The 12,117-nt window shown below is 40.2% G+C and overlaps 2 protein-coding genes across 10 annotated transcripts in view; one reads left to right on the top strand and one right to left on the bottom strand.

Annotated features, from left to right (window-relative positions):
• L3MBTL3 (L3MBTL histone methyl-lysine binding protein 3) overlaps window positions 1-2,240 on the top strand; it is a 78,297-nt gene extending 76,057 nt beyond the window's left edge. For all 7 annotated transcript variants that reach the window (XM_059842115.1, XM_059842117.1, XM_059842120.1 and 4 more), the window contains one exon: window positions 367-2,240. In XM_059842115.1, the coding sequence (XP_059698098.1) occupies window positions 367-510 (144 nt within the window). In that variant the 3' untranslated portion in view covers window positions 511-2,240. The remainder of the gene's footprint in view (window positions 1-366) is intronic.
• Window positions 2,241-3,918: 1,678 nt separating this feature from the next.
• The window catches only part of SAMD3 (sterile alpha motif domain containing 3), a 40,716-nt gene continuing 32,517 nt past the window's right edge, over window positions 3,919-12,117 (bottom strand). For all 3 annotated transcript variants that reach the window (XM_059842122.1, XM_059842123.1, XM_059842121.1), the window contains 4 exons: window positions 6,950-7,135; window positions 6,402-6,573; window positions 4,677-4,759; window positions 3,919-4,430 (listed from right to left, as the gene is read on the bottom strand). In XM_059842122.1, coding sequence (XP_059698105.1) covers window positions 4,113-4,430; window positions 4,677-4,759; window positions 6,402-6,573; window positions 6,950-7,135 — 759 coding nt within the window. In that variant the 3' untranslated portion in view covers window positions 3,919-4,112. The remainder of the gene's footprint in view (window positions 4,431-4,676; window positions 4,760-6,401; window positions 6,574-6,949; window positions 7,136-12,117) is intronic.

The following is a 12,117-nucleotide window of genomic DNA, read 5'->3' as shown; positions in this document are numbered from 1 at the left end:
ATAAAAGGAATAGCTAAATGTTTAAAAGCATTGCTGTGCTTCAGTATAGTTGAATTACACTTAACTTACCCACTTTACTTTTCAATAGGTTTTATATTGTCAGTATGAAAATGAGAACCATTTAGCTAAAAATTAGCCAGATGGTTGTTTTTGAGCAGGAGGAAAATCATCCTGTTCTCTTAGCCTAGCTGATCTGTCTAAAGGTTGAAATCAAAGCTCTCCTGAAAGCATTTGAAAGTGCTTTGTATTCTGCCAGTCCTTAACTTTGTCTGAAGTTGCTGGGACTTTTCTTTTCATGTTTTCTGAAACTTTTATACTGCTGTACTGTCAGACCTATTAATAGCTTTGTGTGTTTTTCTTTTAAAGCAAATTGATGGAGAAGCATTCCTGCTAATGACCCAATCAGACATAGTCAAAATAATGAGCATTAAACTGGGACCAGCCCTAAAAATCTTTAATTCCATTCTGATGTTCAAAGCTGCAGAGAAAAACTCACACAATGAACTTTGAAGATAATGGAAAATGTGCAGGAACCAGCTTTCTCCACTGGAGCTCATGTTTTATTCAAAGCACAAAGACTCACTAGAAGTGTTGAGTAAGGACTCTCAGAAAGGAAGAAACTGAAGTTCAGCCCTGGTGGACTATTTATATTCTCCTGGAGCCAGTACACATCTGAATCCTTCTGGGAAGTGTTCAAGCTTTTGAGAAGGTACTGTGTGACAACCGAGTCAGCTGGTCTTATTTACCAAACTTATGGCGCTAATTCTCCATGGATGGTTAGGATCCCTAACTCTCTCTGGACATCAAGAAAACCTTCCTTAATTATTTATGCTGTATTATATAAGGGAACGTTAATATTTTCTAAGGATTCTTGAAATGTACTTCATGTACCCATTTTACTTTTCAGAAGCTTTTACTTCATTTTATCAAAATAAAAACTGATCAGCCAAAAATTAGGCTACAGGTAGCCAGATGAGACTGTTATGGCTAATGTGTATTTGTGCCATAGTTTGAAAATGAAACACTTAATGTTACATATGTGACACTTTATGCTACAGCATATTACTTTACAGATAATAAAACTGTCTGTTTGCTTGTAACAAAACAAACCTTGTTGGGGTTGAAATTATAATGCTTTTTTGATAACTGAATGTTTTTACTTTTGCACGATTACAAAAATGTTACGTGAGTTTTGCCACCAGCATCTTTCATGTATTTTATCAAAAGACCAGTATAGAGAAGGCTGCAACTGAAAAATAAAGTTTGAAGATTTTTTTTTTATGCTGCACAATAGAGTCTCAGCCATTTACATGGAGTCTGCTACAGTCCTTCAGAACATGGAAGAAAATAGGAGTATTTTGAGGCAAGGAAATTAGCAGAAAAGAAATTACATTCAATTGTGTCTGCACTTCCCAGTTTTCAGCATAGTTACCACAACAATGGAGAAAAACTGTGCTCGAGCTAGGATTGCTACCCTGGTTTCATATTCAACAGAGGTTTGCTTTCCCAGGGGTGGGAGAATTATTTTACTCACCACTTTCTAGCCGAAAACTCTGACTTGTAAATGAATAAGGCATATGGAGAAAGGCAAAGCACAGGGAAAAGGATACTTAAATGGTTGTGGTGCACTGGCACATGCTAGGTGTAAAATACTCGCAATTCACTAGGTCATTAGCAGGCTGCAGATGTCACCAGCAGGTACTGAGGTGAGGCAACCTTCTTTCTTGGAGGATTATTGTGGGGAAAGTCGTTGCACGTGTTATATATACGTGCAAGATGTAAACCAGATGCACTTTATATGGGAGAAAGCCTAGCTACCTGTATACTGAGGACTGCTCCAGAATTACTTTGCAAGAAGAGAGAGAAGAGTTGGATCAGGTTTTTTGGAAGCCCTCTGTTTAGTGCTGCAGTGGGCAGTTGCTCAGCTGTAGAACTGAGAACAAACAGAACATTCCCATTGCACAGAGCTGGGAGAATGTTACATCTTCCCACAGATTTTGCTAGGCTTTTCTTTGGCTGGAGTTCTGAAGTTTTCACTCTCTGTGTCCCTTCCAGATTGTGTAGGTGACTGGTACCTGCCATAATATGAGGTGAAACAGGGTCAGTATTAAGTAAGTTGCATTGCTCTGTTAATTTCCTCTCATAGCATTGCATAAATAATATTTTTACATTTTGTTCAATATGTGTACGTTCAAATTGCACTCTTATTGTACTACAATACAAATAAAACCTGAACTGGAGCCTCTGTTACCTTTGTGTGTGCCCAGGACTCCCAGATGAACCCAGCTGCTCCTGATGGGTGTGGTATGGAGTGATTACTCACTGTAGCTCAGTGCAGCCAGTAGTTTTAAAAGAGCAACTAAGCTACTGATGTGTGCCCTCTCCCTCAACACTTCCTCCCAAAGCTCACATCCCCCTGGCCATTACAATCAGAATGCCATTTATAGCCCTGGACTTTGTCACCACCTGCCCCTGAAGTTGCACAGGCAGGTCTCTAAAAAGCTAAATTCCGTTTTCTTTCATTCTCTCCTTCTGTGTAGTTTATTTTCCTCTGCCCTCTGTGTCTGTGCCAGGTCTACAGCCTGCAGTGATAACTAACAAAGAGATTTGCAGCTCAACAGAGATTACTTGGGGATGTTAGTACCTCCCTGAATCTTTATATACAACTACTTGCAAAGTACTGTGGTTTAAGAAATGGATTTAAATTAATACTGTTTACAAGATGTAGAATAAACCTCACTTGACCCCAATTTTTTATTCACACAGCTATCCCATACAATAATGAGGACATACATAATCCTTACTTTTGTATCCCATATGATGAGGTAGCTGAGTGTAGCCACCTCTGTTACAAAAACTACAGCCAACAAATTCACTTGGAAATTAAAACCACTGATCAGACCTACTGAATCTCTGAAATGGCATTGGTTTTCGTTTTGTATCAGTGGTAGCTGAGCCCTCACACTGGTAAAGGTTCCCTGCATTCCACAGGAACCCTGTGAAGCCATAGCAGGAGTTTGGCCAGCAAATGCAGCCATCTCCTTTCATCCCGAAGGATCTCCCACTGTAATCACTGCCTTGGAGTCTCCCCTGCACAGCCAAAATTTAACAAACCTTCTGTGATCTTCCAGGCTGTGTGTTTGAGTGTTTAAAGAATCGTGACCACAGGTGCTGCTTTGCCTACACTGACATTTTGGAACTGGTGGGAGATTGGTCTCTAATAAAAAGCAGTGTTTTAATAAAAAGCCAGGTTTTATTTCTGAATAATGCAATGGGTCCTGGCTGCTGTTCCTGTCACCAGGCACTTGCCCAAAGCCGTGCACTACCAGCCAGTATCCCTTGGGATTTTCAGACAGGAGTTAAGAATAGAGTGTTGGGAAAGAGAGAGGCTGTGGAAGAAGAGAGGAGAGGGCTCTACTCTGTGTAGGCAGACAGAGTCACCATGTGGAGAAAGCTGATTTCTTCCAGGGAACAAATTTGGAAAGAAAATGAGGCATTCCCTCTGCAGCACCAAAGCTGTGGTTACCAATGCACATGGCAGCATCCCAGACAAGTCATTCTTGCTGCTTTGAGAGCTCATCTTAGAGTGCCTATTTAGTAAATTCAGGATTAATGTTAAAACAAAACGCTTCATGCAAGAAGAAAACAGAAAAGAGTCATCATCCTGTAAACTGAAAATCAGCCCCACCATTTTAAAACACTAAAATCATTATATTAGGCTCTCAGCAATCATAACATAATAAAGTAATAGTAATAAGTAAATGTTTAATTTGTGCCATTTCAAAACATTAACTGTATTACCATTTAAAGCAGTGAAATGCTCATGTTGCTCAAAATTTTTTTAATTCTTACAATCAAATCAAAATATCTGAATTTTTCAAATGCTACTTATAGAAAAATAAGACATAACACATGAAGTAATCTAGAAAGTTTTATTATCTCTAGACTGCTCTAAAATCTACATTTAAAATAATGAAATTGCTTGAGTTTTAATTTTTTGTTAGAAGTAGCCAGTACAATAAAAAAAGGAGGGCACTACTAAACATAGCTTTTAAATATACATACACTTTCACTAGAAAGAATGGCACAAATGGATTTATTTTGACAAAATATCAAATGCTCCTGAGAGGAGGGCTGGGTGCACCATCAGATACTGGAGGCTTGGGTGCCTGCAACCCTGTCTTTACCGGGGTGGGCAGGGATGCTGGGTTCCTCACCTCAAAGACCAGGGACTCCAGGAAGTTCAGTGTCCTGTGAATTCTCTTTGGGCATGGGATATCAAACACATGGAATGCAGCCACCAGTGCTGCCAGAGCCATGGTGCAGTCATCAAGCTGGGCCAGCTCTTCCCTTTCTATGTACAGGGCAAACTCGCAGGAATTCACGTTGAAGGGATTTTTCACTTCCAACACCGGTGTCACTGCCTTTACCTAAATTTAAAAAAGGGTATTTCAGATGATGCCACAACATTGCTCTGATGAACAGGTCAGAGAATGAAGTAAGTCAGATAACACTCCTTTGAAGTCAGGTAGTATTTCTGTGAGTATTTCTACTCAAAAGGCAGGCTAATGTCCCCTCTTCCCAGAACTAAGCTGAGCCACCAAAAGGCCAGGTGATGTGCATATGCAGGTGATAAAAGGAAGAGAGACCAAGGCTGCTGGTGCTCTGTCTCCTACCTCCTCGTTCACTGCAGCAAACAGACTGGAATCATCTCCAAAGACCTCTGGCAGGAGTAAACATGCAGCAGTCATTTTCATATCTGTCAAAGGCAAGGATTTCTACTAAATTACAAATGAAAACTTTCTGGCACTGCAGTATCATCCTGGAAAAACAGACTGCAGCCTATGTAATAGATAACAGCTCACTAGTGGAGCTGTTGTTCAGTCCACTCTGAAGAGTAGTTTGTACTGCAGTCAATATTTAGGCAACTCATCTGGTAATGAACAGTAGTGTCAAATAATTCATGGGACTCCGCAACTCAACATTACAATTCAATTTTCCTTACAATAGTAAGTTGGCCTTTGGGTTGCTTTTAGTTGAGTTTGTGAGCTGAGTAGTCTTCCTGCTCTCACTGCCCTTCCCCAAACTCCTCTCTCCCCAGTAAACTGGAAGTCTGGGGAGTTCTGTTTCCAGGACTCGGCTTTGAAGACTGTGGTACCAGCTGGTGCTGCAGAACCTCCTGGCACCTGGTACCTGCCATCCCTCTGGCTCACCTGTTACTGACTATAACATCTTTTTTGCAGGTCAGGCTTCTGGTGTCATGTGCTTCACTGAACTTACCTCACCATGCATTTATTATCTAGGTGCCAGGTCAAGTTGTTTGTGAGAGAAAAACAGAGAAGGAAAGGCCTTGGGACTTTACTAAGGCATGAGTCAAAATCTCAGTGGAAATGCTGTATAAGAAAAGGGGAAATTACTTACTGTATCCATAGATTTCCTTGGCCAAAGCTATGAAAAGAAAGTCCATAAGGGCTTTCTGGATTAGACTATTCATTGAAGAATTTTAATCTATCAGGAGTACTTTTGTTTTTAACCTTAGCAAAGGAAATCCCCAGAAATTTCACCTACACTTCCTGCTTCTTTCAAAAATGACCTGGCAATAAATTGAGTGAAACTGCTATAGGACACACATGTCTTCAAATGATGTGACCTTGGATTGACATCCTAGAATTATTATTCCTGTTTGACAGAAAGTGAGTCTAAGGAGGACTTCTCAGAGAGCTAAGCCTGGGCACAGGCAGCGGCAGCTGAGCAAGAATGGCAATTCTGAGTGACTGCTTGAAAAGTTCTGTCCCTGCAGGACCACACTCCCCAGATTTCTCAGACTGAAAGAAGCTGAGTGTCAGCAGGTGCTCCCCCACATCCAGGGTACGTGGACCTCCCCAGAGGTACCACTCTGTGCCCTTTTTCCTGCAGTGTGTCTCTGCAGAGATGAGGTGCCTGAAATGGTTACTGGGAACTACTTCTTTAATTTTACTGGGGTAAAGATTATAACCATAGAAACTTGACTTGTGAAGGAAATTGTGTCTTTTTTATGGGGCTATTTCTAAAGCAGAAAATTCATTTTCTGAGGGTATTTTTAGAAAATAATAAGCACTCATATCTAGAAATACATACTTCTGCTCATCTAGCAATACTTATTTTAAGGTAATTACTTACTTTATCAAACCTGCAGTCTTTTATTCAGTGGAAAAAAAAGTTTCAATGCTTGACTGACTTAATTTTCCCACTAATTTAGTAGCTTTTATTCTCAATGCTTCACCATCACTCTATATTTTCAAAGAAACCATAACATTTTTGAAATGTGTTTGCAGTACAATTGAAACTAGTTTAGTTACATAAGTAAGAACAATAGCTACAACAAAACTCTGATATTCAGAGCATAGGAGATTTGTACTGACATTTCAGAACGTCTTCCTCTGTGTGCTGCTTCAGATTTTCTTGCAGCATAATGTTAATTGGATTATTCCTCACCACATACAGGGACAATATGTTTTCTGAATAAATCTCCAAAATCTCGACTGTTTTCTTATAAATGTCCATGTGTGTGAGAAGCTGGAACTCCCTAAAAAGCTAAAAGAAAAACAAGTATTTGTATTGCAAACCTCAAAACCAAAACTGTAAACAATGCATGCACTTTGAAGACAGAATGAAACTAGCTGAGTTAAATAAGATTATAAACTCGAGAGGGTGATGAAATATTTTTTCAAAGCAGGGAAGGAATGCATCAAGTAACACCAAACAGTGACACTGGTGGTATGTGTGGCACCTTTAACCCAGAATTGAACTGATGAGCCTTTTAAAATGGGATTAGCTTCAATATGAGTTAGATTAAAGAGAACATTGCTGATGAATACTTCAGTGGAAATATCCTGTGAAATACATGCCTACAGATGTATCACATCTATTACACAGGATTCAATGTCATTATTAAAAATAGTTCTGTTACCTGATAAGGGCATCTTAAGAAAGGAAACAGTCTAAGAACATCTTTTAAAGGTGCCTTATCGCTGATCATCTTTCTCCGTATTTCTATTGTCACATTCATTCTGTTATCCACTTCTTCCCAGTTCCTCTGAGTTTTCATGTATTCTCGATTAAGCCACTTTATATGCAAATCCATTGCAGGTTCTCCCTATGAAGAAATTAAAGACAGAATTATAAAAAATCAGCCTTTTTATCTGATTATTCAGCTTTTTTAGCTCATGTCATTTGATGTGACCTCTGTGATTGGAGTGTAGTCAAGCTCAGCAGAAAGAGCAGTGTGGTTTCAGTTCCAGCTCTCTGAACTCACCCTCATATTCTAAGTTAGACTGAGATCCGTTTTCATATAAAACTATACCTGTCAGCCAAGTCCCCCAAGCCCAAATTGCACCTTTGAGGCTACTCATGAAATTCCTGTTCCTGTGTCTGGTTTGTCTCATTGTGGTTTATTGGAAATGAGTAGTCAGTTCTAATGACAACTCAGTATTTAGCAATATTAACTCTTATTACCAAGAGAATTTTAGTATTTTCCTCTTACCCATACAGGTCCTAAAAGCAGGACAACTAACTTTCACATTTATGCAGCTGGAATTTTTATCCCCAAGGACACCAGCTGAACTAAAAACCCTAGTACTGAAAGCCATTATTTGAGCAGTTTAACTGTCAGTGTTTTCAAAAAGTATTTTTGTATGTGAGGATAGTTAACAACCTGCCTCAAAATTATTGTTATTGTCCCTGATGTAATTCCAAACCCAGTAATTACTAAGAGGAGGGGTGGCTATCCAAAGCAGTACACCAGCTGGAGTAGCCTGAGTGTGTGTAGCTTATCCATCAGTGGACCAGTGAATTTGCTCACTGAAACAATCTGAGGGACACAGAGATGCACAGTTGGTACAGTTACCATCCTCAGGCTGCATTGCTGCTGGCTTTTCCTGTCTGTATTGTCACCGATGCAGCTGTGACTACACATGTGGGCGGCCTGTGGGTCAATGCCAGAGGGAGTTGAGACGCTTCAAAATGTTCCCCAGAACATTTCTGACACAGAGCTGTGAAACACACAACATCCCAAACCGCTTTGCAGTGCTCTGCATGTGCAATGAAACTTTCCATTTTAATTATCATCCTTCTTTAAAATCATGCATGCGATATTCCAAGAATGGTTGCACAAAGCACACAGTGAAAAACCTGCCTCTCCTAGTCTATATCCATAGACACCAATAGCCATTGGCATCACAGAAGAAGTAAGATCTGCATGCAGGACAGATACCTAATGTGCCCCCTGCATGACTCCCTGGCCCTTGCTAGGGTTCTGTACTAGCACAGTCTGTGCTCTTTCTAATAGGGGATTACAACAGCAGTGCTTGTTTGTGACCAGCTTGCATAGGCATTCCTGGCCTCTTCCTCAGAATACAGGAGCAGAGGTGGGGAGACAAGTTAGTAGCATACTCTCCCCTACCTGCCTGGGAGAGGTGTTGGGAAAAAGTATAAATGATGAGTATGTGGTGAGTTCGTCAAGACCTCACTACACTGGGGTTTGTGGACTCCCAAAGTTTATATTTAATAGCCTTCAGTCTTTATAGCTACACAGCCTTCAGTAGATTTTTTTCCCCTTCAATTACTTCTCCCAGTTACTTTTCCAACTCTCATAAAATCATGCCTTCCACAAAGTCCTGCCTTAAATGTGGCAGTTTAACTATATGCTGTCAGAGGAAATGCATTTATTTGTTTTTCTCCTGCTACTTCTGCTTCCTAATTATCATACTGGATTCTAAACCTATTCACCATCTCCATGCCACTATAGTTTTACAGATATGTCATATTCTGTCCTCAGCCATCTCTTTTCCAGCCGAGAGCATCCTAAGCTATTTAATCATTCCCTTATGAAAGCTTGTCCATACTTTCAATTATCCTTGTCACTGTCTTTTTAAGTTTTCTAATTTCACTGGAGTTTTTATGAAATAGGTGCAGTGTAACTTAAAGTACTGGCTGAGATACTGAGACACCACAGGGACATAATGGAATAATGCACTGCCTTTTGTTCCTTTCTTAAATAATTCTGTGTAATCAACTTTTTTGTTGGTGGTTTTTTTTTTTTTTTTGACTGCTGCATAGCATTGTGCCAGATATTCTTTGGCCTAGTATAAAAATAGCATTTCTGAATGGCACTAATAAGCTCAGAGCTCATCACAATAAGTGTTGTTAGGACTGGGTTTTCTCCTTGTGCCTTATTTTCCATCTGTCAGTACTGAATTTTACCTGCTGGGTTTTTTCCCCTGGAATGGGGTCCTTCTGCAATTCTTCAGTCTTTGTCTTTAGTATCCTTGGTAGCATCACAAAATCTAATCTGCCGACCAGTTTACTTTTCTCATGTCATTTAGAAATATATTGAACTGCTTAAACTAAGCATTCATAATATTTTTCACTGTAAACCCCAGCCATTTCTGCATAGCCTTGTTTGCTCTATCTTTTAACTGTTTATCCATTCAAGGACCTTCCTGTTTATCCCCTCAGATTATATCCTCTAAAAGCCTTTGAAAGGCATGTGCTAAAATCTCTTCTGAATTTAAAGTAAACCATATCAGCTGGATTGCCTGTGTCCTCAGGGTTGTTGAATACTTCAAAGAACTAATGAATTTGTGAAGAATTAGGTCTGTTTACCAAAACTTTGTTGATTCCTTCCTAATGTGTTAATCTCTTGGGTCTGCATTACAGTTCTTGCCAACTTGGCCAGTGAAGACAGAAAGTTTCTTGGTCCATATGTTCTCTAGCTCTCTCCTGAAATTCTAGAAACTGGCATCAAATTAGTTACCTCCAGTTATCTAATATGAGAAAAATTGTACATCACAATTAAAAAATTACCTGCTTTATCCTTGGACACCACTGAAAATTTTGTGCAAGTACTTGATCCTGGAAATGTGTTACTGCTCATTTTAGTGAATTATTCTGTCTCCTTTAGTGACATGCCAGTCTTGAGACAGATGCCCTGAAGAATGCCTATGAAGAATGGTCCCAGTAATGTGGTCATCTGAACTCACCTACTGAGAATCCTCACAAAATCTATCTCGTTTTTCTGGGATGGCTTTATATTTGCCAGCCATCCTGTACCTAGGGAATGATCCTTGAGCACTCCTGTCCCTTAGCAGCATCAGTTTCTCACCCTGGCTGAGAAAGCCTCTATAACCTAGTGCAGAAAAGGCAGAAAGCCACAAAAAAAAGAAATCTGTGTAAATCAGATCACTCAGAGTCAGAAGAGTTTTGTTTTGCTGCAGGTGTGTCATCTCTGCAAGCTTCCTGCATCAGCCTTTGATGGTTTCTGGTATGTAATTTATATTGGTTACTACTATGAATACCATCCCAGTATTCACATGTTCACAACTGGGTCATTCAGCTATTCCTGAACCTGCCAAGCTATTCCCTGGCTGTCCCTTGATTCACTGTGACCAGTGCACAGAACCAAGGGATGACCCATTCTTGTCAGTCTCAAGATACTCACGCTTTCTCACACACACAAACTTGGGCACTTGTTAGGGCTTTTAAAATTGCATTTATGCTTTTATGCTGTGCAAGAGCTAGCTTGAAGTCTCTGACTCCAAACAGCCCTTTCACTACTGGTTTCTCCTGTGGGTCTGCTTTCAGGCCTCCTGCCCATAAAGCAGGAACTTCAGCCAGCTGATGTGGAACATGGTGGCTCATTCCCCGAGGGGCTGTCACCTTCAGTGTCTTACTTGCAGAGACAAGAAAGCAAAACAACTCCACCCAGTGTGCTGCAACCACAGACTGACTGACTGGGTTGCTTAGAAACAAACACGAGAAGAAGTTGGGACCTTTATGCCAGCTTTTCACCAGCCCCCTTGTCAAGGCAAACACTGCTTGATTTGATGGACTTTCCCTGTGGTCAGCTCTGTCCTTGAGAGCTAGTTTAGGCGATGATATCATCAATTAGCTAAAGGAGACCATTTGCCATTTTCATCAGTGGCGATGGCAAGCTTATGGCAGTAGTATAAGGAAGAATTGCTGTCATAGCTGTTTATTAGGGGGGAAAAATAGCAATGGAAGGCCAAACTTTGTAGTGTAAATCATCTATTACCTGGGAGTAATATAAGCAGAAGCCAGTGTTAGAATTGGCTGCCTTGCAGTGTTCATCCTGCTTAAAACAATCACTATCTGTAATCTTCCCAACTTCTTTGATTGTGAATAAGTTGGCTTTTAAGGTAAGGTGAGAGGTGGCTTTCTTTTGGTGGAAAGAAGTTATCTCAGTGGGGCACCCATTTGATTGGAGAATGACTCCAAGCGTCATTTTAAATATTTTATAACTAACTTTAACATTGCAGGAGGAATCTGGGTTTGAGAAGCTGGTCACTGAACTGGTTTATCAGCCTACCACTTGATTATTTAGGGAGGACTCTAGATCCTCTCCACTTCAGCCATCTCAGCAAGAAAGCCAGCTACAGCACAGCAATATTCCAGTAAAATCTGACCATAAGGTTAAAGCTCAGTTATTTTGATAATGTGCAAAACCAATCTTCTCTAGACCAAAGCTGGGCTCTCTTGTCCAAATACGTGAAGAAGCCACAGCTAACAGTTCAGCATGTATGCTAGACAGAACTAAAAAATAGCCTCATTAAATGAGGAATCTTTGCTTCTTGAGGTCACCCAACCCCTCTGGCCAAATTTTCAGTTGTGTAACCAGCAGCATCCATTTCAGTTGCAACAATAAGAATGTTAAATGGTGATATTTAATTATTTTTATCTTGTTTAGCAATGTGCATGCTTAGTTTATAATGCAAAGGGTTTCCTTTCTTTTTAAACAAAAAAAATTGATTTAAAAAAATATTTCTAGAACAAACAAGACTTTATTTCACCATCTTTAAATAAGAAGCTGCCTTATAATCACAAGCCTATGAGAAGTGCAGCAGAACAGAGAAAAAGGCAAAAGGATGTGGAAAGGAAGTTAATGAGGTAAGCAGAGGATACCCAGTACCTGTCAGAGTAACGTAGCCCTAGCCTGCAGGATGGTCCTGCCAAGGCTCCCACTCATTCTGTTGGATTCACACTCAAAGGGTGACAGCAGTAGGGAGCCCATTCCTTAGTGCCCGTGCCCACAAACACTCTTGACTTCTTGGCATCTCAGGT

The sequence above is a fragment of the Haemorhous mexicanus genome, chromosome 3 (genome assembly GCF_027477595.1).
Source record: "Haemorhous mexicanus isolate bHaeMex1 chromosome 3, bHaeMex1.pri, whole genome shotgun sequence".
Lineage (NCBI taxonomy): Eukaryota > Metazoa > Chordata > Aves > Passeriformes > Fringillidae > Haemorhous > Haemorhous mexicanus.
Note: the sequence above shows the minus strand (reverse complement) of the source record. Positions and strands in the feature narration are given on the sequence as shown.